This window comes from Tursiops truncatus, chromosome 11 (assembly GCF_011762595.2).
Source record: "Tursiops truncatus isolate mTurTru1 chromosome 11, mTurTru1.mat.Y, whole genome shotgun sequence".
Lineage (NCBI taxonomy): Eukaryota > Metazoa > Chordata > Mammalia > Artiodactyla > Delphinidae > Tursiops > Tursiops truncatus.
Window position 1 is genome coordinate 40,128,166 of NC_047044.1, and position 25,726 is coordinate 40,153,891.

Sequence of the window (25,726 nt, forward strand, 5' to 3'; positions counted from 1 at the left end):
TCCGTATTTCCTATAGTGAAACATTTTGTGACGAATATGAGAAATTGTTTCATAGGTAAAGGCCACTGGAGGGCACCACTGGCTTCTACTTAAGCAACATAGATATTTACTCCCACTACTAGCGACTATTCTTTGCAACGCGAGGCAACATTTCAAAAAACCAGCTCTTCAGGACTAATATTGCTACTGAGAGATATAAAACCTCTAGGTTTTGCAAACAGCCATGTATCTGAGATTGCCTGAAACATAAAAGTAAATGGTTCAAGACCCTTGGTATCTCCCAGATATCAAGGTTCTTGGGTTAGTCAGTATAATAAAAACATTAAAAATACTTAACATGTCATGAAAGACAAATCATACTCTATCATTTCATAGATGAGGAAACAGACCCAGAGAGGTTTGACTGTTTGTCCCAAGTCTTTCACTGTATGTATTTTCCTGCCACTTAAAACACATCAGTATTTAAAACAGTGATATCTCGAAGGAGAACTCTGCATATTCAATACCAAAGACAGTCCCGGTGCAGAAACCAAGTCCTGCTGCTTATCAGAGTCATATCAAAGAAAGCTGATGAAGAGTTAGAAAACCTAGCCCATTTCTTAGTTATAATCCTGTATCAAACATCCAAAGTTTTTCAAATTCTGTCAATCATATCATACCTTGATTTTCATTCATATGTCAAGATATGGTACTATATACATCTGTCCATTGTGATCCAGTACTGTACAAGGAACACAACTTCATCCACACTCATGATCACCAGCTCATTAAGAGCCAGCAAGATAATACAGACACTAGAAATGAATACCAATAGTCAGAAAGACCTATTAACGTTCTATTTTATTTTTAACTGTGGAAACATGAAAATCTATGGAAATTTTGCAAGCTCCTGTTTTATCACTCCCCCTAGGTATTGCCATCTGCTTTTAAGTCTCTCATAAATGCTATTTGTGTTGCTAATACGACAATGATAGTGAAAGTACAAAGTTGAAGCATTTCTCAAAATGAGCGATATTTCTTTCACTAGCTATTTATATCATCAGCTTCATAAAATGCATTTTACTCAGAAACTGAATAAAACATTCTAAGATATATGTGTCATAGAATATATATACTTAGGACATATATGTTTAGGATATACATCTTTTCTACGATAGGATATAGGACACACATATATCCTAAGATATAGCATTTTATATTTTCTCAGCATCATTTTATGCTTTCTTACCTTCGAAATGTAGGTGAGGCAATGTCAGGATACTTGGACCCTGGCTGCCTGAGCCCTTGTGTCCCACAGGCACTAGCAGACGTGGGGCTGGATTTGGGGGAACCAGACAAAGAAACACTCTCTGAATCTGAGACTGTTACTTTTTCCTTTTCCTTGTCTGTCTGGTTGACAGTGACGGGACTCGAGCGCCCTGAGGCGATCTTCGTGGGCTCTCTCAGTTTCGAGGTAGTGGCCCCAGCTGACTTACTGCTGACATTGGAATCTATACTGCTGGTGCTGGATCTGTGGCCACCTCGGCCAGGAATGCCACTGGTGCTGGATTTGGATGGGCGGGGCAAACTGCGGTATTGCAGGGAGGTCTTCGAGCTGACATGCAGCACAACATCATCCTGATTCTGTGAACCGTCCAAACTGGTTTTTCTCCCGGCATTTGACTTCCCACCAATGGCAGCAGATTTGGGGATTTTACCCAGTGTTGCTGAGCCACTTGTTATGGTGGCTCCACTGCTTGTGATCATGGCAGATGACCCCACTCCACTTGGCTTCTTAAATCCAAAAGAGCCAGTGGCCGTTGATCTTCCAATGCCCGAGGGGGGCTTTTTCCCCTCATCTCCACTGCTTTTTCCTGCATCTGAAGGAGACCTCTGTAGAGTCGATCCTTTCAGGGGAGTTTTCCCTTTCTCAGAAGCTTTGGCATCATCAGTTTTCCCTAATGAGTGAAAAATACACAAATTTACGTGTCTGCACATTTTGATTTCACAATATTTCTTTAAACAAAGTGTAAAATGTGAATACATCTTTCTATTACCTCAATTCCTAAATATTCACTGTTTTAGATTTAAATAGGCATGTCCTCTTAATACATTCAGAGGATTAACTACAAAGCTACAAAAATATGGCTGTTAGAGGAAAGCGAAGAGAGATCAAGGAGATAAAATGAAAACACCTATTTTTGCTATTTATTATTGCCTTATATCTTGCAACTCCCTTCCTTTATAAAGACAGCACTTAATCTCATCAAACTAAGTGCTCAGAAAGGAATTCATTTGAATATCTCTGAGATGATTGTATTTGGAGTACCCTGTTACATCAGTACTTCAGGTGGCACTATTTAAAATGAGGAACCATTTTTAAAATAGGGAGAGAGTCTTTTTTAAAAAAAGGATAGTACAATTTGCACAATTCTTTCACTCCCTTTTTGCATCAAGTCTAATTAAGAAATGATGTTTCAAATCTCCAGCCTTCCAAGTAGGTTAGAGTGACTGCTCTTTCTCTTAGAGTTGGAAGTGAAACGTAGGGGCAGAGTTAACATAAATATCCCAAACGTTCATAAGAAAGTCAGAATGAAGGCAATCTTATGTTTATTAATAAGTAGGCTTATTTTATTTCCACACGATCAGAAATGACGGTGGCAAAATAGACACTCACCAAATTATGAGGGTGCCCTCTAGAGGATGCCTGGAATGTTACAGGCATGTGGATGCATGTGACAAAGCATGTGAAATTTAGAAATTTAGCATGAAGGAAAATCTGATTTAATTAAGAAAAGCTACTGTGAAAGACAAAAAGATCGAATGGAAACAATAAAACAATTTGGCATAACAGCTGCCAGATGACAAGCCTACCAGGGGTCTTGAGTGCGCTGGTTCCAGCTTTTTGCCTAGGTGGCGCTCCTCCCTGGGCTGACATGCCTCTTCTCCAGGAGCCTGTCTGTGAAACAGACAGGGAGGCTTTCTGCCCTGCCTTCTCAGGGTCTTCAGGAAGTCCGGAGGAAATGCCCTTCCACTTGCCACCTCCATCCCCATGGCTATCAAAGTCCTCCTCTGTTTTTTTCACCTCCTCGGTACTATCCCAGGGCTCATCGGTTGCAGATCGTTTCTCTGAATCTGTCTTCAGCTATGAAGAAAATAGGACAGAAAAACTTTGTGCAGAAAAGTTTATCAAGTGTGAATTGGGCCCTGGAATGTCCTTTCAGATAACTGGTTAAAAAAAAAAAGAAGCAGTGATTTGTATTTCAAAAGAGTTCTGAAGATTCCTCTATTTTTTTATCTCTGTCTTCATTTAAGTTTCCTTAATTTTAGCCCTATAATTCTCAATTGCACATATTAGAGAATGTCAGAAGAAATGTGTGCAGAAAACCCCAACTGAACACTCCAGAGAGGAAGGCACTTTCTATGTCAAAGCTAAAAAGGAAAAGTAAGACAAAATAAAACTTAATTACCCAATATTCATTCTCGATTCACCATTCACAAGAGATCCAGCAATGTGTCTCAGAGACCAGTATAAAATTAATCAGGAACTATCTAAAATTAGACTATTAAAATCATTTTTGGAGTTCTAGACACACATATTATTATAAAGACCGATATGGCAACATAAGGCTTTCTGGGTTAGACTGTAATCAACTGAAAAAATATATATACATAAGCTGCTTCAGTTTATGCAATTCCTTCAGATTAAGAGGTTGTGCTATGTTTTAATGCAATGCAACATAATTTGGGGGAAAATGTGGCAGAAGCCCTGGGGAAACAGAGAGGGCAACTCTCACCTGCATGTTCTTTCGGGACGGGGCAGTGGCGTTGGAGTAAGAGCTGACGGAAGATGTGGTGTTCAGGTCATCAGTGCTGATGTTATCCAGGGTGTCACTGAGGCCACTGCTTACCGAGCTGCTGTCATCCCAGCTAAAGGCAAAACAGGCAGCAGTAATGAGCTAAGCACACGAGGCAAGATGCAAAAGTCACCCACACTCTCATTTAACGTGTGTCACGCGTTGGGAAGAGAATTCTTATTTTTTTAATCTTATGATGAAAAATGTGCACTTTCCATTTTTGGAAAATCATACTGCTAAGAACTGAGCGCAAACCTGAGAGTAATCTTATCGGAGGTTTGCTAAGAATCAGTGTCTAGAGCAGATCCAGGGGAATGTTTATAGAATGAATGAAAATACTGCTACAAATACCGCATGGCATCAGGAAAGAAGAACATTATCCACAACCTTTTTTTTCCCCTGAGAAGGAAATCAGGATTCACACAGCATATAAGAATTCACCTGTTGTGTTAAAAATTAAAAACAAAACAAAACAAAACAACTGTGCTTTGGTCAGGAACCAGAAAATCGTTCCTCATTCTTTCTCCTACCAATAACTACTCCCAATCATTTACCAAATCTTGAAGATTGAGACTTATTCTAGCATATCATCCCTCCTGCCATTTCTGGCCTGGGCAACATACAATATTCTTTTATCTGGACTTCCTGCCTTCAGTCTTTCTCAGTAAAGTTCATCTGATAAATTTGGGTCAGTGCTCGAATGCTCACATCTGGTCATGTCATTTCCTTATGTACCACTCTTCAAAGACTTCGCTTTACCAAGGTAGTAGATTCCAAAATGTAATGCACCTGCCCTGCGAGGTGCACAAAGTAATCCCTTGGGGCATAAGAAAAATATCTGAAATTCTGAATATATCTGTTCTTAGTCTAAAGAAGAAGTAAAATAGGCTATATTAATATTCATGTGCAGGCTAACATAGGCACCCTCACTTAGTCAGTGTGTCAGAAGATGCAGAAGTAATGTAGGGTGAGCAGGGTCACCTGAATGAGAATGGGAGCTCCACAGGGTGAAGGGTTGAACCATGGTTCTCTCACTTACTGGCTGGTTCTCAGTCTCCTATGATACACTGCTGCTCACCTGCACTCTATTAATTGAATTCAGGTAAACTGGATACAGATATTAGATACAGACAAAAGTTAAGTCTCATAAAATAGACAAGTGGCTTTAAAAAAACCGCCTGCAAATTATCGACACATTGAAGAGAGTATTTGTAACGAAAGCACAAGCTAACCATAAAGGAACGGTAAACCGGTAACCTCTCCTACTCTGCTATGTGTACTTTAAGAGTCTCACCATACATTCCAAATGAAAGTGACGTATTGAGATCATATAGCAAACCAACTAGAAAAGTAATTATCAAGAAGAAAATGTGAAATTTGAACTTATAGAAAATATTAATGATGACCTCCCCCCAGGTTAGTATCTTGCTTGAGATATTAGCTACTGAGAGCTTAAAACATGATGACCAAACACATTTATAGATCATATTATTACCAATAATAATTGTATTTTTAATGACAGCAAAAGAGTATTTTGTACCACCGTAGCAAATACCTGCCATTTGCGGCTGCTCAAATCTTTTTAATATCTTCCCTACATCTTATTTTGATAATTTCCCACATTATGAGTCTTACCTTCCGAAGGTAGACTGCAAAAAACTCACATTTCCAGACTCCCTTATAGACAGATATGACATATAACAAAGGACCTACAGAGTCACAGATGAGAAAATCTTCTGGCAAACACAGCAGCAATCATTCAAGTTTTCTCTTGTAAACACTGGCAGACATCTGGTCTCTAATTCCAAGGGTCAGAGGTGCCAAGCAGAGGAAGCAGTGATGCCCTAGAGCTATGGTTGGCTAAGCAACTACAAAGAGCCTGGTTCTCCAATCACCCCAATTATTCAGAGAGCCTTCTTATATCACTTTATTCCTTAAATTAGATAGTAGATTCTGTAGTTTGCAACCAAGAACCTCTATCAATACATTCATAATTTTAAAAATACTATTTCTTCTTTAACCTATCTTTAAATTTTTCATGTTTATATATGCAGTGTAATACATATATTATCTTCTCATAGGAATGCATGCATATAATCATAAAATTATAAATATACACACTTGGGCAATCACTAGTCTAAAGCAAAGTTCAGGCTCCTTTAAAAGACATACGAGGCTTTCCATTATGTGGCCCTAGCTTACCTCTTGAGCTTAAACTCTTTACATCACCTGCCTCACTTTGTGCACTCTGACTTAGAGCTGCATTCAATTCCCATCACCATCACATTATTTCCAACCTCTGTCTTCAATCAAGGCACCCCTGCGCATACCTGACTAACCCATACTTATCTTATAATGCAGTTCTAGCATCCATCTTCTGGGAAGCCCCTTTTACTTGCCGCTGTCGGGATGAATTAGGTAGCTTCCCCGCTGCACTGCCATAATACTATGCAGACTTATAGGACTGGATTTAGCACATTGTTTTATAAATCTATAAATACGTGTCAAAATGGACCATTAGCCTGTGAGTCTTCTAAGCACAGAACTGTGGACTATTTTTCTTTTAATTTCTACTATTTATGGCAATGGCTGACATAAATGTTGAATAAATTCTCATGGTTTATTGAGATTAAAAGGAAGGCAGTTACAGAGGTCATCTTTCATAGTCACATGAAATGAATTTTTAAGAAATACTTACCACAATATATTCAGTACTCAAAGAGCAAAATTAAACAAAGAGGAAATTTTACCGTTTTTTAAAAAATGAATAGTTTTAAAGTAACTATTTCTCTGGCAAGGAATATAGAATCAATATTTCTAATAATAGCGTTTACCAATGTAAATCCTAGCATTAGCAACTAAAAGTAAATGCATCAACTCTTACTAGAATTTTAAAAAATCAGTTGTTTTAAAACCATTTAAAGACTCAAATGAACACAATGACTTTGTAGTTAAAATGATATAAGTGAAAGAACCCAAAATAAGATAGAAAGTTTCAATCTCTTGAGAGAAAAATAAAAATATATCAAACTAACAAACATCATAGACATGAAGAACAAATTTCCAAATTTATCCTGGTGTAATGTAAAGCACAATGGATTCCTAAGGTTAAAGCCTTTCACTTGAGCCTTTTTTAGAGGGGCGTAGCTAGTATGTTCACTTAAACTTGCTATTCTGATCTCCCTATCTCACAGATTAGTGTGGGAAGCAAATGAATCATTTATATGAACCATTTGATAATACTTTACATTTTTCCATCTCCTCAAACTGCTTTACCTCTAAGATCTCAAATTCTGCAATCTCATTTTTTGATCACAGTCTTCTACACTTCCAGTGCTCTAAAAGCTACTGATTTCCTAATTTTTACGTCTAGTTTATAGCTACTTCCTATTATCTACTTTTAATAGCCTTCTTGTGTTTTTTACTCCACTGAACTCTTTACCAAATGATGCAGGATCCAAAGATGCTGGAACGAAAGGATCGCTAAAGTCATAATCTAACCAGTACTCTGTTCTAGTTCTTTCCACCATAATGGTCTTCCATACCGGTCCTGTCTCTATGTTAATTAAACATGTTTTCTCCATTATTATTTTGGAAAATGACAGCAAATTCAACTAATCAGAATGACTAATATAACAATATTATTGTATATTTCATAATACATAATAATTATAATGACTGAAGGCATATAGATTCAAGTTATCTAACCTCAGGTGATTTCTCAGTGCTACTAAGAAATTCTGCCTACTCCAAAAGTGGTTTTCTTCAAATTCCAAAGATATAGCTTTGTTTCTCTCTTCTTCCTCTGGATTCCAAGATCTTCCTCCTAATACTTTAGTGAAACTGCTTTCATTGAGGTCAATAAACCCATGGACTGAGTGCTTACTATGTGTCCTACTCTTTTAAATATTTTATATAATCTAATCCCAAACAAAACCATGAGACAGGCATTGTAAAGATAAAGGGGTTCGGGTAGTTTGAATGATGTGCCCAAGGCCCATGATGGAGCTGGGATTTGAACCCAGGAATTATGTCCCAAAGCTTGGTCAGTATTCCACTCCCTTGCCTCCCATCTTCTCACCCCTTTTACCTTGAAATACACCAATGATGTGCCTTTACAGGCTCTCTGCAAACTTCACCAGTCCACAGAACCCTTTACTTTTCTCCTCTTCTTTGGGATTCCTTTGAATTCCTCAAAATTCAGTACTTAATCTTAACTCACCTTAGACATTCTTTCTTGGAAATTTCTTAGTCTTTCACAACTTCAATATCACCTCCATGATTATGACGCTCAAATTCACAGCTCTAATCCAGACTTCTTTCCTGATTAATCGATCAGCATTTCCAGCCTTCTACTGAACACTTTCTCAAGGATGTCTTGTCAACATCTCAAATTCACTACCTAGATTCCATCGTTTCTCGTTAACAATTCTTCTCCCTTTCAGTTACTGACTGCCTGTTTATCCTTCTGCCATAAAATATTAGTGTTATTACCTCTCTTCTCTCACCTGGATCCACTGTTAATCAAGTTGTCTCTAATCTTTGAAAATCCATCTCAGCTATAGGTGACATGGCCCTCCTTGTGTTTGTTCCACATCGCCACTGTGCATGCCTGTCCCTCCTTCCATGAAAGCTATTAGTAAGAATCTGCTCTTATTCATTAAGTGATGAATAAATTACAGCTCCTCTCCTTTGAAGAACTCACTGCTTATTGTGGAGGTCAGAAGTTTAAACAAATTGTTATAATACAAAATGGCAAGTGTTGTAATAGAGATGAATGTTAAGTGTGTGGCAGGACAGAGCCACTACCACTCATTTGAAGAATTCAAGCATTTCTTCATGACAGAGATACTGCAGAGTGATCAGAGGAAATAAATGTTAACCACTGTATTACAGCATATATCACTTGTTACAATATAACCACTATTTTGGTGTTTTTCTATCTTCTTGGCCATAATCTGAGTTACCTGAAGCCAGAGACTGTGTGACACTTATCTTTATAATTCTAGCATGCAACGTGGTGTCAACTATTGAATAGATGACTAGTAGATGTTTGTTAAATAAATGAAGCAGTTTTACTTAGAATACTGCTTCTATCCAATAAAGTTAAGTCAGATTGAATGCAATAATAAATGTACAATTTGAGAAAAATGTGTTCAACATATTTCTCTGCTAAACAATCTTAAAGGAACAAATTTTTATTGATGACAACACCATTTTCCTTATCTTAAGGTTCTGTGTTTTGACTTTCATCTTTGGTTTTGTAGAGCCAGAATTCTCCCTAGGTAGGATATAATTAATCTTGCTTATTATGGAACACTTAATTAAGTTAAAAACTTCATAGAAAATAGTTTTTCTAACTGACAAAAATGTTAATTTACTCACATAATTAGCCCTGAGCAGTATGTCTCAAACCCATCAATATATTTTCTTCATCCTTTCATTTTTAAATTCCTTAAGTGCTAAGAATTCTTGACTATATTCTTTATAAAAGGGCAAGTCTTTATTGTCTCCAAGTTACAGATCTATTGATCTGCTAAATTCTTCTCAACAATCTAGGACGGCTAAAAAATTACAAATCTGAGTATCTTATCCACATAGTTTGCATTTACACACTGAGTTATTGCCAGTTTTAAAATATTATGAATAAAGCTGTTAACATTCACATACATTCCATTTATGTGGCATTCTAGAAAAGGCAAAACTATAGATATGTAGGACCGATCAGTGACTGCCAGTGGATGGGAGTGTGGGAAGATTTGTGGTGGCTGTTACATGACGACGCATATGTCAAAACTTAGAACTGTAGAAAAAAACACTTTATGTAAAGTAAAAACAAATGTAGCCTATTAACCTATTGATAAATTACAATTTGGATATACACTAGATTACTCATTAATCTAAGAAGAAAAGGATTGTTTTGGTATGCCTTTTACTATTTATATTTTTAATGCTTAATAACTCAGTGGGGCCAGGGATCTATTTTATTTATCTGGTTGTGCATTTGTGGCTCTGACCCCTACGTTCACCCCTGGAGTTACATTTAGAAGCAGACCTGCTTGAAAACAAATGTGTTATATATTGAGAGTGTTTTTTTTTTTTTTTTTTGCTTTTTATGTTGAAGAATTCTGAAATATTAAGTAAATAAATATTAAAATAATTTTGCAGATTTAAATCTAATTCCAGAGGAAAATGCTAGTCCTGTTTATAAGTAATTTTTCAACACACTCCTGTTTTTTGGTGTGGTAGCACTTCATTTAGCAGGTATTCAATCAGGCTCTTTGATAGCTTATATTGGCAGGTCAACTGTACTACTTATACATATACATATAAAACATAGAGATTTTCTTTCAATAAAAACTAATTTCTATACGTCAGGCATTCAACAGTAACCTCAGTCTCAATTTGCCAGCTCATTAAATATTTCATTAATGAAATAAACAAACATGCTTCCTTTAGATGTACTCAGTTCCAACCCTAATTCAACTACAATCATGGAAATGCTGCCCACTAAGGTGATATTATCTCTGATTGCTATAAAAACACCTTCTTATACCTAAACTTTTAACAATATACTATTTTGTTAGCTCATTTTATTAAAAGTTAAAATAAGAAATAGCCATATAAACAATGTTTGTGTATCTTTTAAAATTATTTGATTATACATTGCATGTTTTTTAGAAAATATGGATGTTTAATATTTGTCAGTATCTGAGTGTTCTTAGGCCAATGCTGTTGGAACACTATGGAACCAAGTGCCTGAGGTTTACCGTCAACGTAAGGTTCTTCCTCCAGGGTACCAGCATGTCTTACTCCCTCATTCACGATGATTCTTGCAATATGTACCTGATTCTTAATGCTGACAGTAAACACCTGGTCGGACTCTACATGTATCACCAACCATAGGTTACTGTACACTGCTTTAGATTTGTGGATGCCACTCTCACTTACATCTCAGTCTCTGAATATCACTTAGATATATAGGACAGGTCTCGAAACAAGTCCTAAATCTTTCCCCACAACATCCTCATTCCGAACTCTAAATTAAAACTCATATATCCTTGGTTCCATTTTCAAGTACTTTAAGAACATAAAAGGTTTTAAAATGTTAAGCAAATTCAACATTTTTTATATATGATTTAAACGAAAATTCTGGAGTCAAGTTTGCCATTGGTAGATAATGCAGATAATGTAAATAAAGTGTTCATTCCAGTGTCTGAGACCTGTGGACATTCCACAAACATATAGTTTGATACACTAGAAGTATTTGGGCACTGCTGACACTTGAGATGAATGTGGAGATTCCCATTTATTCCACAAGTGTCTACTATAAAATGGGGATTTTTAAAGATGTAAGTGAGGTAGCAGAAACAGAAAAAAATCTAGAGGCTAGAAGAAAAGGGGATACAAACTCCTAACATTTCATTGGTATATTAGAGGTCCAGTGTTAAAAATCTCATAAGATAATCATACTGAGAAAAATTGCTCTCTTCCAACCTAAAACATAATAAGATATGATAAAGCATAAGTTCTAAGGATTTTACTAAACATTTCTTAAGACAAATAATTATTTCATGAAAAGAAAAACGAAGTCTCCGTAGCTATCCATAAGATCACTGCGTAAAAACTTCTGGGTATGCTTCCTGTTTCTGAGGGAAAAGTAAATAACATTTGCCTAAGAAAATAAAGTCACCACTTAAAACAAAACTCTATCACATTCCAGGATAGCTTTGTTTTCCATTCCCATTGTTTATGCCAATTTGAAAAATACACATAAGGAGATACAGGTATCTTAAAACTATTTAGACATAATGAGCTTTGCAATAATAATTTTTAAAATACTGAGAGTCAACTGTCTAGGCTTTGCACTTTGGTACTAATATGTTAAGTCAATGATATTTTCCTTGAGACTAAATGAGCACAAAACCACTTAGACCTATGCCATACATTGCTTTTTTTTTTTAATCAGCAAACGCAATACACTACCTGCCACATTTGAGCACTGCAACTGCTGAAGTGTAAATTCTATATTACTTCAGGGTCATTGATAGAAAGCAATGGAGTGCATTTCAACAACGATTTATTCAGCATTTCCCTGGAAAATTATTTTATTACCAAGAAAAAAAGAATATCATTAAAAAAGACTTCAGAATTGTAGAAACCTAAGTATATAACAACATCAATATACTAAACATGATTTTATGTTAAAAATAGTCCTTTCAACCTATACAATGAACATGGTCTTCATTGCAGTTTTAAAAAAATTTCCTTCTACTTTTAAAGTGTTTCGTCCTTCCACTGTTTAACTGTGCAGTGGCGCATAAGCAACTGGTTTATAATCCAGTTGAAACGTCATTTCCTCTATGAATCCTTCCATGATTTCCAAGGAAACATTAACTCTTCCATGTCTGTATTTACTACAAGTGTGCTCCCACTGTTCTGTAAATTATCTGCTTGCAAAGTGGGTTCAGCTACAGGACTGCAGTTGAGGGCAAATAGAGCGACTTCTCTTTTGCAGTTTCAGTGCTCAGGTTGGCATCTGGCCCATGATAGGTTCCTAGTGTTTGGGGAATAAATCAATTGTGAGTGAAAAAATGTTGCCTGCCATATCAGTAAACAAAGGATGTTGCAGCCATCAAGCCATCACATTAGAGCTGCCCCTCAGGATAGAAACAGCATGCCCGCCATCAAGCCATCAGCCCTGCAGCCACCTCCCAAGGGTGCACGCTGAGGAGACTCAGGATGGGAAAACACAGGATACTAGCCCCAGATAGCTGAGGTACATATCAAAGGAATGATTTCAATGAGCCCAGCCTTTTGCATCTTCTTATACGTAGAAAAGCACTAAATTCATTAACCTGAGATGTCTGCTTTTCTTTAATTAACGGTCATCTTTTGATGTTCTGACTACCTGGTCTTTGTTGCAAAAACTCCTATATATCCTGGCTCTGCCCTTATCTCTTTGGAGCAGTCCCTCAAAGCTATCTAAGAGTCTGTGTCCAGGCTTAAGTCCTCAGTTTTGTCTACCAAATAAAACACAATTTCCATGCTTAAGTTGTGCATTTTTTTCAATTGACACAATAAATTATCTATCTTACAGTCACAAACTACAGCCTTAATCTGTGATTCATTCACTCATTCTAACACTCAAATGTGCACATAATTATGGACTGTGGTTAAAAATCAATGTGATTATGTGAGAGAAAAACCAATCAGAAAGACCTACTACTTCTGGGTGAATAAAGAACGGCCTGTGAGGAGGTCGTTGTAAACAGTCATTAAGTAGACAACTGAAGGGTGAAGGAGAGCCATCTGTGAAAAGGGTGGAGAAGACAGCAGTACAGGAAGAGGAGACAGCCAGTGTAAAGACTCAGAAGCCACAAAGGTCAAAGGGCAGCAGGACTGTGCAGCAGCAGGCAAGGGGAAAGTGTCAGTTCTGAGACTGGGAAGGGAGGCAGGGGCAGCCCTTCAAGGATCTTCTAGACAATGCGAAGACATGAGAGTTCCTTAGAAATATGACAGAAATTCATCAAATAGTTCTAAGCAGCGAAACGACATGAGCAGATATAGGGTTTAAACATACTACTTTAGTGTTATGAATATATTAGAGGTAAAGAGGCGTAGAAGTGCAAAGCTCAATGAAGAGGCTATTGCAACGTCCTTCAGTTTTTGATGAGGGGTTTACAAGTAAATTAAAAGAAGGCAGTTTCAAGATATATTTGGAGGTAGAGAGGACAGATTTGCTGTTGGATGGTGTGACATAATAAGATATATATATTTGCTTTCTGTCCCCAGTTGCTGATTCAGAGCTACTAAAAATTTTGTAATTTTCTTAGTGATAGATGTGCTAGAACCTTTTGTTCTAATATTAGAGACCTTTGTTCTAATATTTGGTCTTGGACTCCGGTGCCTAACACAGAGCTCCTAAATCCCTTGGAACTTCCTGGGTGACAGGAGCATCTTTTGTTCTAATAAGACAACTCTTGGCTGGCTCCTGGATAGCCCATTGGTCTTTAGTTTAAAACCACAATTCATAACTATTTGCACACTTACATATTAGAATGAGTGAATGTATCACAGATTAAGGCCTTAGTTTGTGACTTTGTAAGACTACATCATTTATTGATTTATCTCACACCTCCATCCTCTGGGAGGGAGAGAAGCTGAAGATTGAGTTAATGTATTATGCCTGAATAATGAAGCTTCCATAAAAATCCATAATTTAAGGGGTTCATAGAGCTTCCAAGTGAACACAGGGAGGTGCTGGGAGGGTAGCATGCCAAGAGAGGGCTTAGATGTTCCATGCCCCTCTCTATACCTTGCTCTATGTAACACTTCAATTGGCTGGTCATCTATATCCTTTGTCATATCCTTCATAATAAACCAGTAAATATAAGTAAATGTTTCCCTGAGTTTTGTGAGCCGTTCTAGCAAATTTTTGAACCTGTGGAGGGGATCATGGGAGCCCCCAATTTACAGCTGGCCAGTCAGAAATATGGGAGGTCTGGGCTTACAATTGGCTTCTGAAGTGGGGCTGTCTTATGGGACTGAGCCCTTAACTTTGTGGGATCAGATGTAAACTCTGGGTAAATAGTGCCAGCACTGAGCTGAACTGAATTGTAGGGTACGCAGGTGGTGTTGAAGAATTAGTTGGTGTGGGGAAAAAAAACCTCAAACATTTGGTGTCAGAAGTATTTAGTGAGTAGGTTGTATAGAAAACAGTTTTTCTTTAATTGGAATGTGGTAAAAGAGAAAACAAAAAGACTCTAGATCTCTTGCATAGTTTTAATCTTAAATTTTGTTTGCACTTAGTACCATTATTTTCATATATCAAGGGAAGCTTATATGAGTTTACAATATCATAGTTTAAGTGTATAACTCTTTACAAAACTGGCAATTCACGTCAACACGGGGTTAAAGTCTATTTTCATTATTTTTAGTGTGCACAAAATGCTATATATTTATCCATGAAATATTTAGAGAGACCACCATAAATACTGTGGGGATTTTGGGTAAGGAGAGCATCAATAAACTCTATGCATTGACCTTTCATTCCCTTTTCTTTTCTCTAGAAAACAAATAATGAATATTTACAACTATTCTATTATGGCATCAGATAGGGTAAGATAAACAAAAGAGAAAAAGCTCTTGTTCTTTATAAGAGAAAGCCCTACATAGATTTGATTAAATGTGATGAATGGTGTTAGCGTGAAATGAATTTATGTAATCAGGCAGATTTTTTGTTTTAATGTTATCTGAGGCAGATAAGAAACATCTATTTTTGTGTTTATTACTATATGGGCTGAAATCACGAGATAAAATAATTTTATTAAAAATTACTTTGCTGAACCACATCACTGGAACGATGCTTTTATTATGGTTTCGCTAGTTTATTTCAAAGTCCATTTTCACGATGCTGTTATATGGTTGAAATGTGTACAAGTTTATTTAAAGGTTTTCTATTAGTGACAAGTTGAGAATATAACATATAACTCATATGAAAGCTAACTCAGGATTCATTAAGGTCCATTTGGTGTCTTTTTGTATTAAGTAAAAGACCAATATGTGTTCATTGTTGAAAACTCAGAAGTCCAGAAATGTATAAAACAGATAAAGTAATTAATCTGTAATCCCACCTAGAAGTACCCACCAGTAACATTTTATAATTTCTGTCCAGTCATTTTCTGGATGTATAATATATACATATGTAACATACCTGGTTGAGACGTTGCTGATTATACATGACTATATATCTGATTGTACCTTCTTCATTTATTTCATATCACCTTATAGTGATTTTTAATATCCTTAAATTTTTTTTGACACAAGTATATTATATGAATTATTATATATTTTACCATTTCTGTTTTAGGATATATGAAATACTTTATAGTTTTTTTTTACTGTTGTTAGTAATACTGCAATGAAAGTATTCAAGTTACATTTATGATTATTTTCTTAGGATAAATTCCTAGAAAGAGAATTAGTGATTCACAGAACACAAACATTTGAAACACTGCAGATGTAGCATAATAAATGAAGAACACATCATTTTACACTCCTGCCAGCCATGTAAGTGCCAATCTTACAAAACCTGGATACTTTCAGGTATGTGATTTCCTTCAGTAATTCAAAAATTTTGAAACGTGAAATAGTTGTTTAATGTAGTTTTAATTAAATTGAGCAATTGTGAGATTAAATTTTCTATAGGTTTATTTGTTAGTTTTATATCTATAAATTGTCTATGTCCTTCGTGTATTTTTCTAATAGAGTTTAAAAAACATATAGGTATTAGATTTTTATATATTTAAAGTACTTCAAATATTTCTCAATCTATTTCTTGGTTTTTAGTTTTATTTATTATATTTTAATATATAGGGTTCAAAAAAATCAATCTTTGATCTTTTCTTCTACAATTTCTCCCAGAAAAATTTGCATATATAATCTGATTTCTCCTCCTCCTTTTTATATTCCATTGTTATGGTAAAGTAAGAAACTATTTTTTTAAACAAACAGTGAATTTCAAAGAGATCATTTATTGATAACTATTCCTTTCTATTTATTATAGTTCACTTATCAAGTCTCAATATATGCTATTTTTTTTTTTTTTTTTTTTTTTTTTGCGTTATGCGGGCCTCTCACTGTTGTGGCCTCTCCCGTTGCGGAGCACGGGCTCCGGACGCGCAGGCTCAGCGGCCATGGCTCACGGGCCCAGCCGCTCCACGGCATGTGGGATCTTCCCAGACCGCGGCACGAACCCGTGTCCCCTGCATCGGCAGGCGAACTCTCAACCACTGCGCCACCAGGGAAGCCCAATATATGCTATTTTTAAATGATTATGTATGTAATACCATACATACATGTAATACCATGCTGTTCTAGTATAGTGAGGTCCAGAGGTTTTTTTATATTTTTTTTAAAGACTAAAGACTGCAACTTAAAAATATATGTTTAACTAAGAATTCAAGCCTTTTAAAAAACTTTCTCAAAATTATAGTAATTAGCTATTCTTCTAAAAAAGTTATTACCATGCATAGCTTTATTCACTAATTAGTGCATGAAACATTTATTGAATGGTATCATTATGGAAAATACTGAGAATACAGAAATCAAAAAGATATTATAGAGACATAACTTTTCCTTTAATGTAGAAAATGTGTAATTCTCACTTTTGAGAACTCGGACTTTTTTTTGATATCTGAACATTTAGTTATAGACATTTTACTTAATAAGTAGCAATCACAGCTACTAATCCTCAGCTAGATTGTCTCCCCTCTCTAAAACCTCCTTTATCACTTGAAATATTTTTGGCATTAGCCATCTTTCAGAAGAAGAGAAGTCCCCAAATTACTATAATCTCATGGTTGAGTGAACAGAAACGTTATGTAGAGATAAAAGAACTTAGATAAAACCCAACAACTTAGCTACAGACCTAACGGCAAACAAGGTTCAAAATGGAAATCTGTTCCATGATAGCATACGTTAAAGTAACAAGAACTCAATAAGATATTTTTATTTTTAAGAGAAATATTATTAACAATGAAGAAATATTTTTGCTCTGAGATACATAAAATATGTTATATAAAAACATTCCAGATTCTTCCATTCAACTTTCGGAAAGCTGCCTTGGTAAAGAACATTGTTTTACAAGCCACTCCAGCAAGTGAATATCTCTAGGAGGGGGTGAAAGATAGTTCAGAGTCAGAGAGATGTTTGCCAGGAAATTCACATCCCAGCAGTGAAGAACAACAGATGGCAGCAGTAACAATGAAAACTTGCAGCAGATCCTGGCTGGCACACTTTCAAAATAGCCATTTATATTTCCCACCACAAACAGCTAACTGCTGTCTCCTTGTATCGTATGCATGGATATAAAGGAGAAAAAAATGCAAGAATGACAGTTAAATTGCCTTGACAGGGAAAGGATTAAACGTTAGAAGCAAGAGTGAAGTGATGATGTGACCCTGGCTAGGTGTCTGAGTCTCCTGAGATTTCCCAGGCACCTAACTTATTGCTGATGCTTTGCCTAAACTATCTCCGGCTCTGAAACGTTGCCAGCTGCTCCCAATCTACTCTCTCACTTTCCACATCAGTCTCTGTCCCCGAGCCCGGCTTAGTAACTTCTATTTGGTTTCTGTCTTCTTCCAGATGAAGATTTCATCCACAGATTTTTGTTGCTAATCCTGGATCATAATCTCTGACCAGATTCATCTTGTGTCCCACCCAGGAGGAACTGAGGATTCAGAAAAGGTGACACTTCAAGACGAGGCAGTGGTTGGTAAACAGACCATCTCTCACCTTAGGCAGGTAAAGTGGAGTCAGGGCACACCAAAAAAGAAAGAGGGCAGAACAGAAGCAAGCAAGAGAGGTCACTGAGTCCTTGCACACTGGGGAGTGGATTTATAGGAGTTGAAAAGGCTCAGAACATAAACAGGAGGAAAAACAAATGTGATACTCAGTAACAAAAAAAGATTTTGACAAATGGGTCAGTCTTCCGTCTGAAACAGAGAGCATTTTTATCAGTTGAGCAGAAATCAATTTCCCAGGATTTAGTGAGGGCAAACAGAAGAGCCTGAGGGAATGATGTAAAGCCGTGGAGAAAAGCATCTCCTTTTCAGGTAGTTTGGGATGCAGGTTATGATGTTATTCCTTAGTCCTCTCAAGAGAGGAGAACTAGGTTTTATTCTATAAGCTTGGAGGAAGTCAGGTAATTGCTTGGGGAATGTCCTATGTGGTACTGATTCATGGGATTGATTTTGAGAATTGTATTTCTCTTTTCCACATAGTGAATTTAATACTGTCTTGTCTTAGCTTCAGGCATAAGATAGATATATGGAAGACTCTTCTCAGGCTTGCATGAGTTAAAATGTTAGGGTCAGAAAATGAATTTTTTCAGTAGTGTTTAAACCAAATCTACTGCATTTCCTATATTCCATCTGGGTTACATCTAGGGCTGTCAATAGCCTATGTAGGACTTCCCTGGTGGCAAAGTGGTTAAGAATCTGCCTTGCAATGGCAGGGGACATGGGTTTGAGCCCTGGCCTGGGAAGATCCTGCATGCCGCGGAGCAAGGAAGCCCGTGCGCCACAACTACTGAGCCTGCGTGCTGCAACTGCTGAAGCCCGTGCTTCTAGAGCCCGTGCTCCACAACAAGAGAAGACACCACAATGAGAAGCCTGCGCACCGCAACAAAGAGCAGCACCCGCTCGCCGCAACTAGAGAAAGCCTGTGTGCAGCAACGAAGACACAAAGCAGCTAATAAATAAATAAAATAGCCTATGTAGCAAGTGTATTTATATAGTTCCACAGAAGCATGGCTTTGAAAGCAGTGTGGTCTGGATTTCAGCTGCACAGTCATTCAGCTGTGTGTACAAGTATACAACTTGTATTATCCTATATGATCATGGAAGCACATGCCCAAGACAAAAACCTAGATTTCTCCATCTTGTATGACCTAAATCCAATTGGTCACCAAGCTCAATCTGATCTCTATTCCCTCCATTTGCATCTCTTCATCCCCAATGCCACTGTCTTAATTAATGATCCCACTACTTCCCAGTAGACTAGTACTACTATCTCCTAATTGCCATCTCGGCCTCTGGTCTGGTCCAGTGCATCCTCCAAAAAGCCAGAATAAATTACCAAGAACTTATCATGGTACAAAGACTCTTCGAAGTCTGCTCTTTGTGTTTTAGCCTAGTTTCCCATTGCTTTTCTACCTATAGTCATGTGGAGCTACCTTGCACTTTTTCAAGTGTTCTCTCAATTTCATAAATTCATGCATCCCTTAATGTATTTTTCTGTATGTACATTTCCCCCAGACTGTTACATGTCTTTAGTTCCTTCTCAAAAAACCTTCTCAAACACCTGAGGCTCTTACATAACCCTCCTGTGTATTCTGTGAGTATCCAATTCAAATTTTTATACTCCTCATTATAGCACTTCTCTCACCAAATTGATATTACTTATTTTTTTAATCTATCTTTTTCCTTGGGATGTGATCTGCTTGAAGGTAATTTCTGATTACATGTATAATAAATTTTGTAAGCTTGTACAAATATCATGGGTTACATTAACAATACATTTATATAAGATTGGGAAATTTCATTCTCAAAAAGCTAAAATATGACAATCTCCCAATCTTTGCCTGTCCTTCAGACAAAATCTCTGAAAAATGAAATGCAGCAATTTGGTAATTTTTTACTCTTCAAATGTTAACACATAAAAGACTAGGTCGAGTCCAGTAAGAATTCAAATAAGGCAAAAGATGCAGATTTTGGCATTCCTAAGCCGAAGCCTTTCTACTGATCTTCCTTTCTTTATCCCAAGGTGGTCTCATTCAGTCTCATTACAACATACTGCAATTTATTCACTTCAGCCTCATAGGAAGCAGCTAGGTTTTACTGAGGGGCCAAAATATATGAAAGAAACCTATCTTCAATCCTAGAATCATTGCTTGTCTCACTCTACAGACAGAACTCTCCCATTTGTGCTCACTCTGAGGTCTGGGCTCTTGGAGTGGACTGGTGAAATAAAAACACCAGGAACACTTCAATTGTGTTTATAAACATATATGTTCATATTCTTTCTCTCTTTTACCCTTACACTTTCTTTAATCCTTGAGTTTGAATTGACTGAGGAAGTTTACAGAAGTCACTTTCAGCAACTGGAATACCTTCCTGTGGAGCCTACCTAACTTGCAAGGCTCTCTGGAACTTTGGTATTGACAGAGGTAATGCATAGTATGAAATACAGCAATATGCTGTCTATCATATCAAGAAATATTTAAAAATATTTTTCATGTGCAAGACACTAAAACTAGGTGTTATGTGCTTCTGACTTATAATATGGTAATTATCAATAAAAAAACACTTTTTCTTTACTCTTCCTCATATTCTTGAGGGCTTTCTCTAATAATAACTAAAATAGTACACATTTATAATTGTGTAGTTACAAAGTATTATAATTATGACCTTAAAAGATCAAATGATTTAGAATGTTCCTAATGATACGACAGGGTTAATGTCATCCTCCAAGTTTAAATATGTAATTTGCAATCATCTCAGTAATTGTTGCTACTTTATCAGGTATAGTTTTTTGATTTGGAGAATTATTTTCTTCTCATTAAAATGTTGTATTGATATCATTATATCCATTGAGTCATTTTAATTAAAAATAAACAGCCCATAACTTAACAAACTAGACATAATGTTATACCTTGGGCATTTGAAATTCGTATTTTTTAGATTGCTTTTGGGATAAAGGACGAGCAGACTTCATAGCTATGTTGGAAGGAAATTCCAATCTGGCCCAAGTCTTCGCAAACAATCAGCTTCACCGTGTTTTTAGATAAACTCAAATGAATGGATGTGGTATGAATGTCTCCTCCTCCAGTTGTATTCAAAATTGTTGCTTTAGAATTTCTCTTCAAAAATACAAATAGTAAGAAAACGATTATTAAGACATCTTGGTAAACGACAGTCTTCTGAATATGCCCTAGAATAAGTATATCTTCTAATGTAAAAGGAAAGATGATTTGGGGTAGGAAATAATGTTTACTGGGAAAGAAGAAACTTGTCTATTTTCCTGCTTAATGCGCCACTGTTTTTGTTTGTTTGTTTGTGTTAGTCCCTAGAGTCCCTGTGTTTTGTCAAACTGACACAGAAAGCATATGGCCTCTGGCCCTACAGCTTGCTTTTCCAGTGCTCTGCAAATCTTTATACTACAGTGATGTGTGTTTTATTTCCAAACATTTAATATTTGGATTTGTTGTGTTACTTCCATCACAACTTCATATACCATGAGATTTAATGGTACTTTCGATTTCCTAATCAAAGCTTAAAATGCCTCCTCTGTTCTTTTATTCCATTCTTGATTTATGAGCGCCTTCTAAGTTCCAGGCTCCATACTAATTGCTGTTATAAAATAATAAACAAAAATGAGATTGTGTCCTCAATAAGCAAATAGGATGCGGAAAAATATAGATGGGTAAATATCTATAACTGAGAACCTGAATTTTAGCTTATTTTTAGTCAATGACAGAAAATTAAGAATGCGTCATGGAAAATCTACCCCTGAATTTGTTCCCAAAACAGGCAGTCACAGATGTAGCCACAGAAACTTGAAAATGTTACTTAATGAATCATATTCATTGTTTATAAAATAATTTCTACTTTCATTTATTCCTTCATGCTCCAAGGATTTGCTAGGTGCTTATTCAGTCTATGAAGATGAAAGGAACAAAATCCAGCCCCCTAGGATTTGACCAATTGGAAATTATTGTGGGAAGTAAACATGACTTGGCAAGTTTCTCTGGGGGATTTGACCCACCAGCCAGATAATACTTAATCAATATATGAAAGCCAAATACATACCTTACTCTGCACTATGCAACAGGGAGACATAAAATGTCTGCGTCTCCTTACTATGGAATAGCCTTAGAACTTGGTTTAAGGCCCAAGTGAATATGGATGAAACAGTTGAGAAAATAATACTTTCAAAGGTTAAAATGAGTCCTTTTTCCTGGCATTAGAAAAATATTACCATACCAAGCATGAGCACATCTTTAAAGATGCATTTATCTTATACACTGTAACACTCCCTCTATATAAGCCAAGTATTTCAGATGGGGCTGACCACTCCCTGCTCCCTTGTCTCCCAATTTTCACAGGTACCAATGTGAAATGTTACTTAAAATATCCTTGAACTTGAATGTGAACTTCGCATGAATTCAAGAAATTCTGCAAGAATCTGGGCTATATGGAACCTGTGCCCTGCATTACTATATCCCCAGCTCCCCAGCATTTTGTATGTATTAGGTTTGGATATTTGCTGGAATAATAATGAATGAATGTCACAGGCTGAAAAATATCAGGAAAATTAAATAAGCATTTTCCTTCTTACCCTTATGATTGCTCTTTAACTTAGAGTGAGTGAGTGCTATTTTGATAATGAACTGAGCATGATAGTGATTCTTTGTATTTTGTCCAGACTTTAAAATGAAAACTCAAAAAGGAAGAAAAGGAGGAACAATAAGAAATGTAGCCAAAGAACAGATGAATTACTTGCTAGACCCTGATTAAAACACTGTTTTCACATAACATTTACCTTGAGTTAAGTTTTTGATCTGTTGAACGTGCTGAGTAATGAGGATTTATCATAGGATTATTTCCTGAATCACTAATTTTCAACAATTTTAAAACTGTCAACATTAATCAAAGAACAATGCATTTTAGCAAGAAAGGGCCAATAGTGCACCTCCAAAGAACTGATTATAATCCTCTCCTAAAACCAACTTTGTTTACAAAGCTAAGATTATTATTAAATGTTACATCTTCAAATGAGCTTTCAAATGTCAAAACATTGGAGAGACCTTCAAGATGGCGGAAGAGTAAGACGTGGAGATCACCTTCCTCTCCACAAATACATCAGAACTACATCTACATGTGGAACAACTCTTACAGAACACCTACTGAACGGTGGCAGAAGACCTCAGACTTCCCCAAAGGCAAGAAACTCCCCACATACCTGGGTAGGGCAAAAGATAAAAGAAAAAATAGAGACAAAAGAATAGGGATGGGACCTGCACTTCTGGGAGGGAGCTGTGAAGGAGGAAAGGTTTCCACACACTAGGAAGCCTCTTCACTGGAGGAGACGGGGGGGTGGGGGTGGGGGTGGGGAGAGCTTTGGAGCCACGGAGGAGAGCGCAGCAACAGGGGTGCGGAGGGCAAAGCGGAGAGATTCCCGCACAGAGGATCGGTGCCGACCGGCACTCACCAGCCCGAGAGGCTTGTCTGCTCACCCGCCAGGGCGGGCGGGGTCTGGGAGCTGAGGCTCGGGCTTCGGTCGGATCTCAGGGAGAGGACTGGGGTTGGCTGCGTGAACACAGCCTGCAGGGGTTAGTGCACCACGGCTAGCCAGGAGGGAGTCCGGGAAAAAGTCTGGACCTGCCTAAGAGGCAAGAGACCATTGTTTCGGGGTGCGCAAGGAGAGGAGATTCAGAGCACCGCCTAAATGAGCTCCAGAGACAAGTGTGAGCCATGGCTATCAGCGTGGACAACAGAGACAGGCATGAGATGCTAAGGCTGCTACTGCAGCCACCAAGAAGCCTGAGAGTAAGCATAGGACACTCTCCACACCTCCCCTCCCGGGAGCCTGTGCAGCCCGCCACTGCCAGGGTCCCGTGATCCAGTGACAACTACCCTGGGAGAACACACGGCGTGCCTCAGGCTGGTGCAACGTCACGCCAGCCTCTGCTGCCCCAGGCTCGCCCCGCATTCCGTACCCCCCCCCCCACGGCCTGAGTGAGCCAGAGCCCCCGAAGCAGCTGCTCCTTCAACCTCGTCCTGTCTGAGCGGGAACAGACGCCCTAAGGCAACCTACACGCAGAGGCAGAGCCAAATCCAAAGCTGAACCCCAGGAGCTGTGCCAACAAAGAAGACAAAGGGAAATCTCTCCCAGAAGCCTCAGGAACAGCAGATTAAACCTCCACAATCAACTTGATGTACCCTGCATCTGTGGAATACCTGAATAGACAACGAATCATCCCAAAATTGAGGCGATGGACGCTGGGAGCAGTGATATATATATATATATATATATATATATATATATATATATATATATATGAAATTTTCCTTTTTCTCTTTTTGTGAATATGTAAGTGTATGCTACTTTGTGTGATTCTGTCTGTATAGCTTTGCTTTTACCATTTGTCCTAGGGTTATGTCCGTCCGTTTTTTTGTTTGTTTGTTTTAGTATAGTTTTTAGCGCTTGGTATCACTGGTGGATTTATTTTTAGTTTGGTTGCTCTCTCTTTTTTTTCTTTTTTCATTACTTTAAAATTTTTTTATTTTTAATAATTATTTTTGATTTTTGATTTTAATAACTTAATTTTATTTCTTCCTTCCTTCCTTCCCTCCCTCCCTCCCTCCTTCCTTCCTTCTGTCCTTCCTTCCTTTCTTTCTTTCTCTTTTTCTCCCTTTTCTTCTGAGCCATGTGGCTGACATGGTCTTGGTACTCTGGCCAGGTGTCAGTCCTGTGCCTCTGAGGTGGAAGAGCCAAGTTCAGGACATTGGTCCACCAGAGACCTCCCAGCTCCACTTAATACCAAATGGCGAAAGCTCTCCCAGAGATCTCCATCTCAATGCTAAGACCCAGCTCCACTCAATGACCAGCAAGCTACAGTGCTGGACACCCTATGCCAAACAACTAGCAAGACAGGAACACAACCCCACCCATTAGCAGAGAGGCTGGCTAAAATCATAATAAACTCAGACACACCAAAAAACACCACCAGACGTGGTCCAGCCCACCATAAACAGAAGATTCAGCCTCATCCACCAGAACACGGGCACTAGCACCCTCCATGAGGAAGCCTACATAACCCACTGAACCAACCTTACCCACTCTGGCAGACACCAAAAAAAATGGGAACTAAGAACCAGCAGCCAGCGAAAAGGAGACCCCCAAACACAGTACGTTGAGCAAAATGGGAAGACAGAGAAATATGCAGCAGATGAAGGAGCAAGGTAAAAACCCACCAGACCAAACAAATGAAGAGGAAACAGGCAGTCTACCTGAAAAAGAATTCAGAGTAATGATAGTAAAGATGATCCAAAATCTTGGAAATAGAATGGAGAAAATACAAGAAATGTTTAACAAGGACCTAGAAGAACTAAAGAGCAAACAAACAATGATGAACAACACAATAAATGAAATTTAAAATTTTCTAGAAGGAATGAGTAGCAGAATAACTGATGCAGAAGAACGGATAAGTGACTTGGAAGATAAAATATTGGAAATAACTACTGCAGAGCAGAATAAAGAAAAAAGAATGAAAAGAAATGAGGGCAGTCTCAGAGACCTCTGGGACAACATCAAATGCACCA

General features: G+C 37.5%; 1 protein-coding gene across 6 annotated transcripts in view; it reads right to left on the bottom strand.

Annotated features, from left to right (window-relative positions):
* NAV3 (neuron navigator 3) overlaps nt 1-25,726 on the bottom strand; it is an 839,545-nt gene that overhangs the window by 87,551 nt on the left and 726,268 nt on the right. For all 6 annotated transcript variants that reach the window (XM_073788380.1, XM_073788379.1, XM_033866303.2 and 3 more), the window contains 3 exons: nt 3,777-3,909; nt 2,854-3,124; nt 1,229-1,937 (listed from right to left, as the gene is read on the bottom strand). In XM_073788380.1, coding sequence (XP_073644481.1) covers nt 1,229-1,937; nt 2,854-3,124; nt 3,777-3,909 — 1,113 coding nt within the window. The remainder of the gene's footprint in view (nt 1-1,228; nt 1,938-2,853; nt 3,125-3,776; nt 3,910-25,726) is intronic.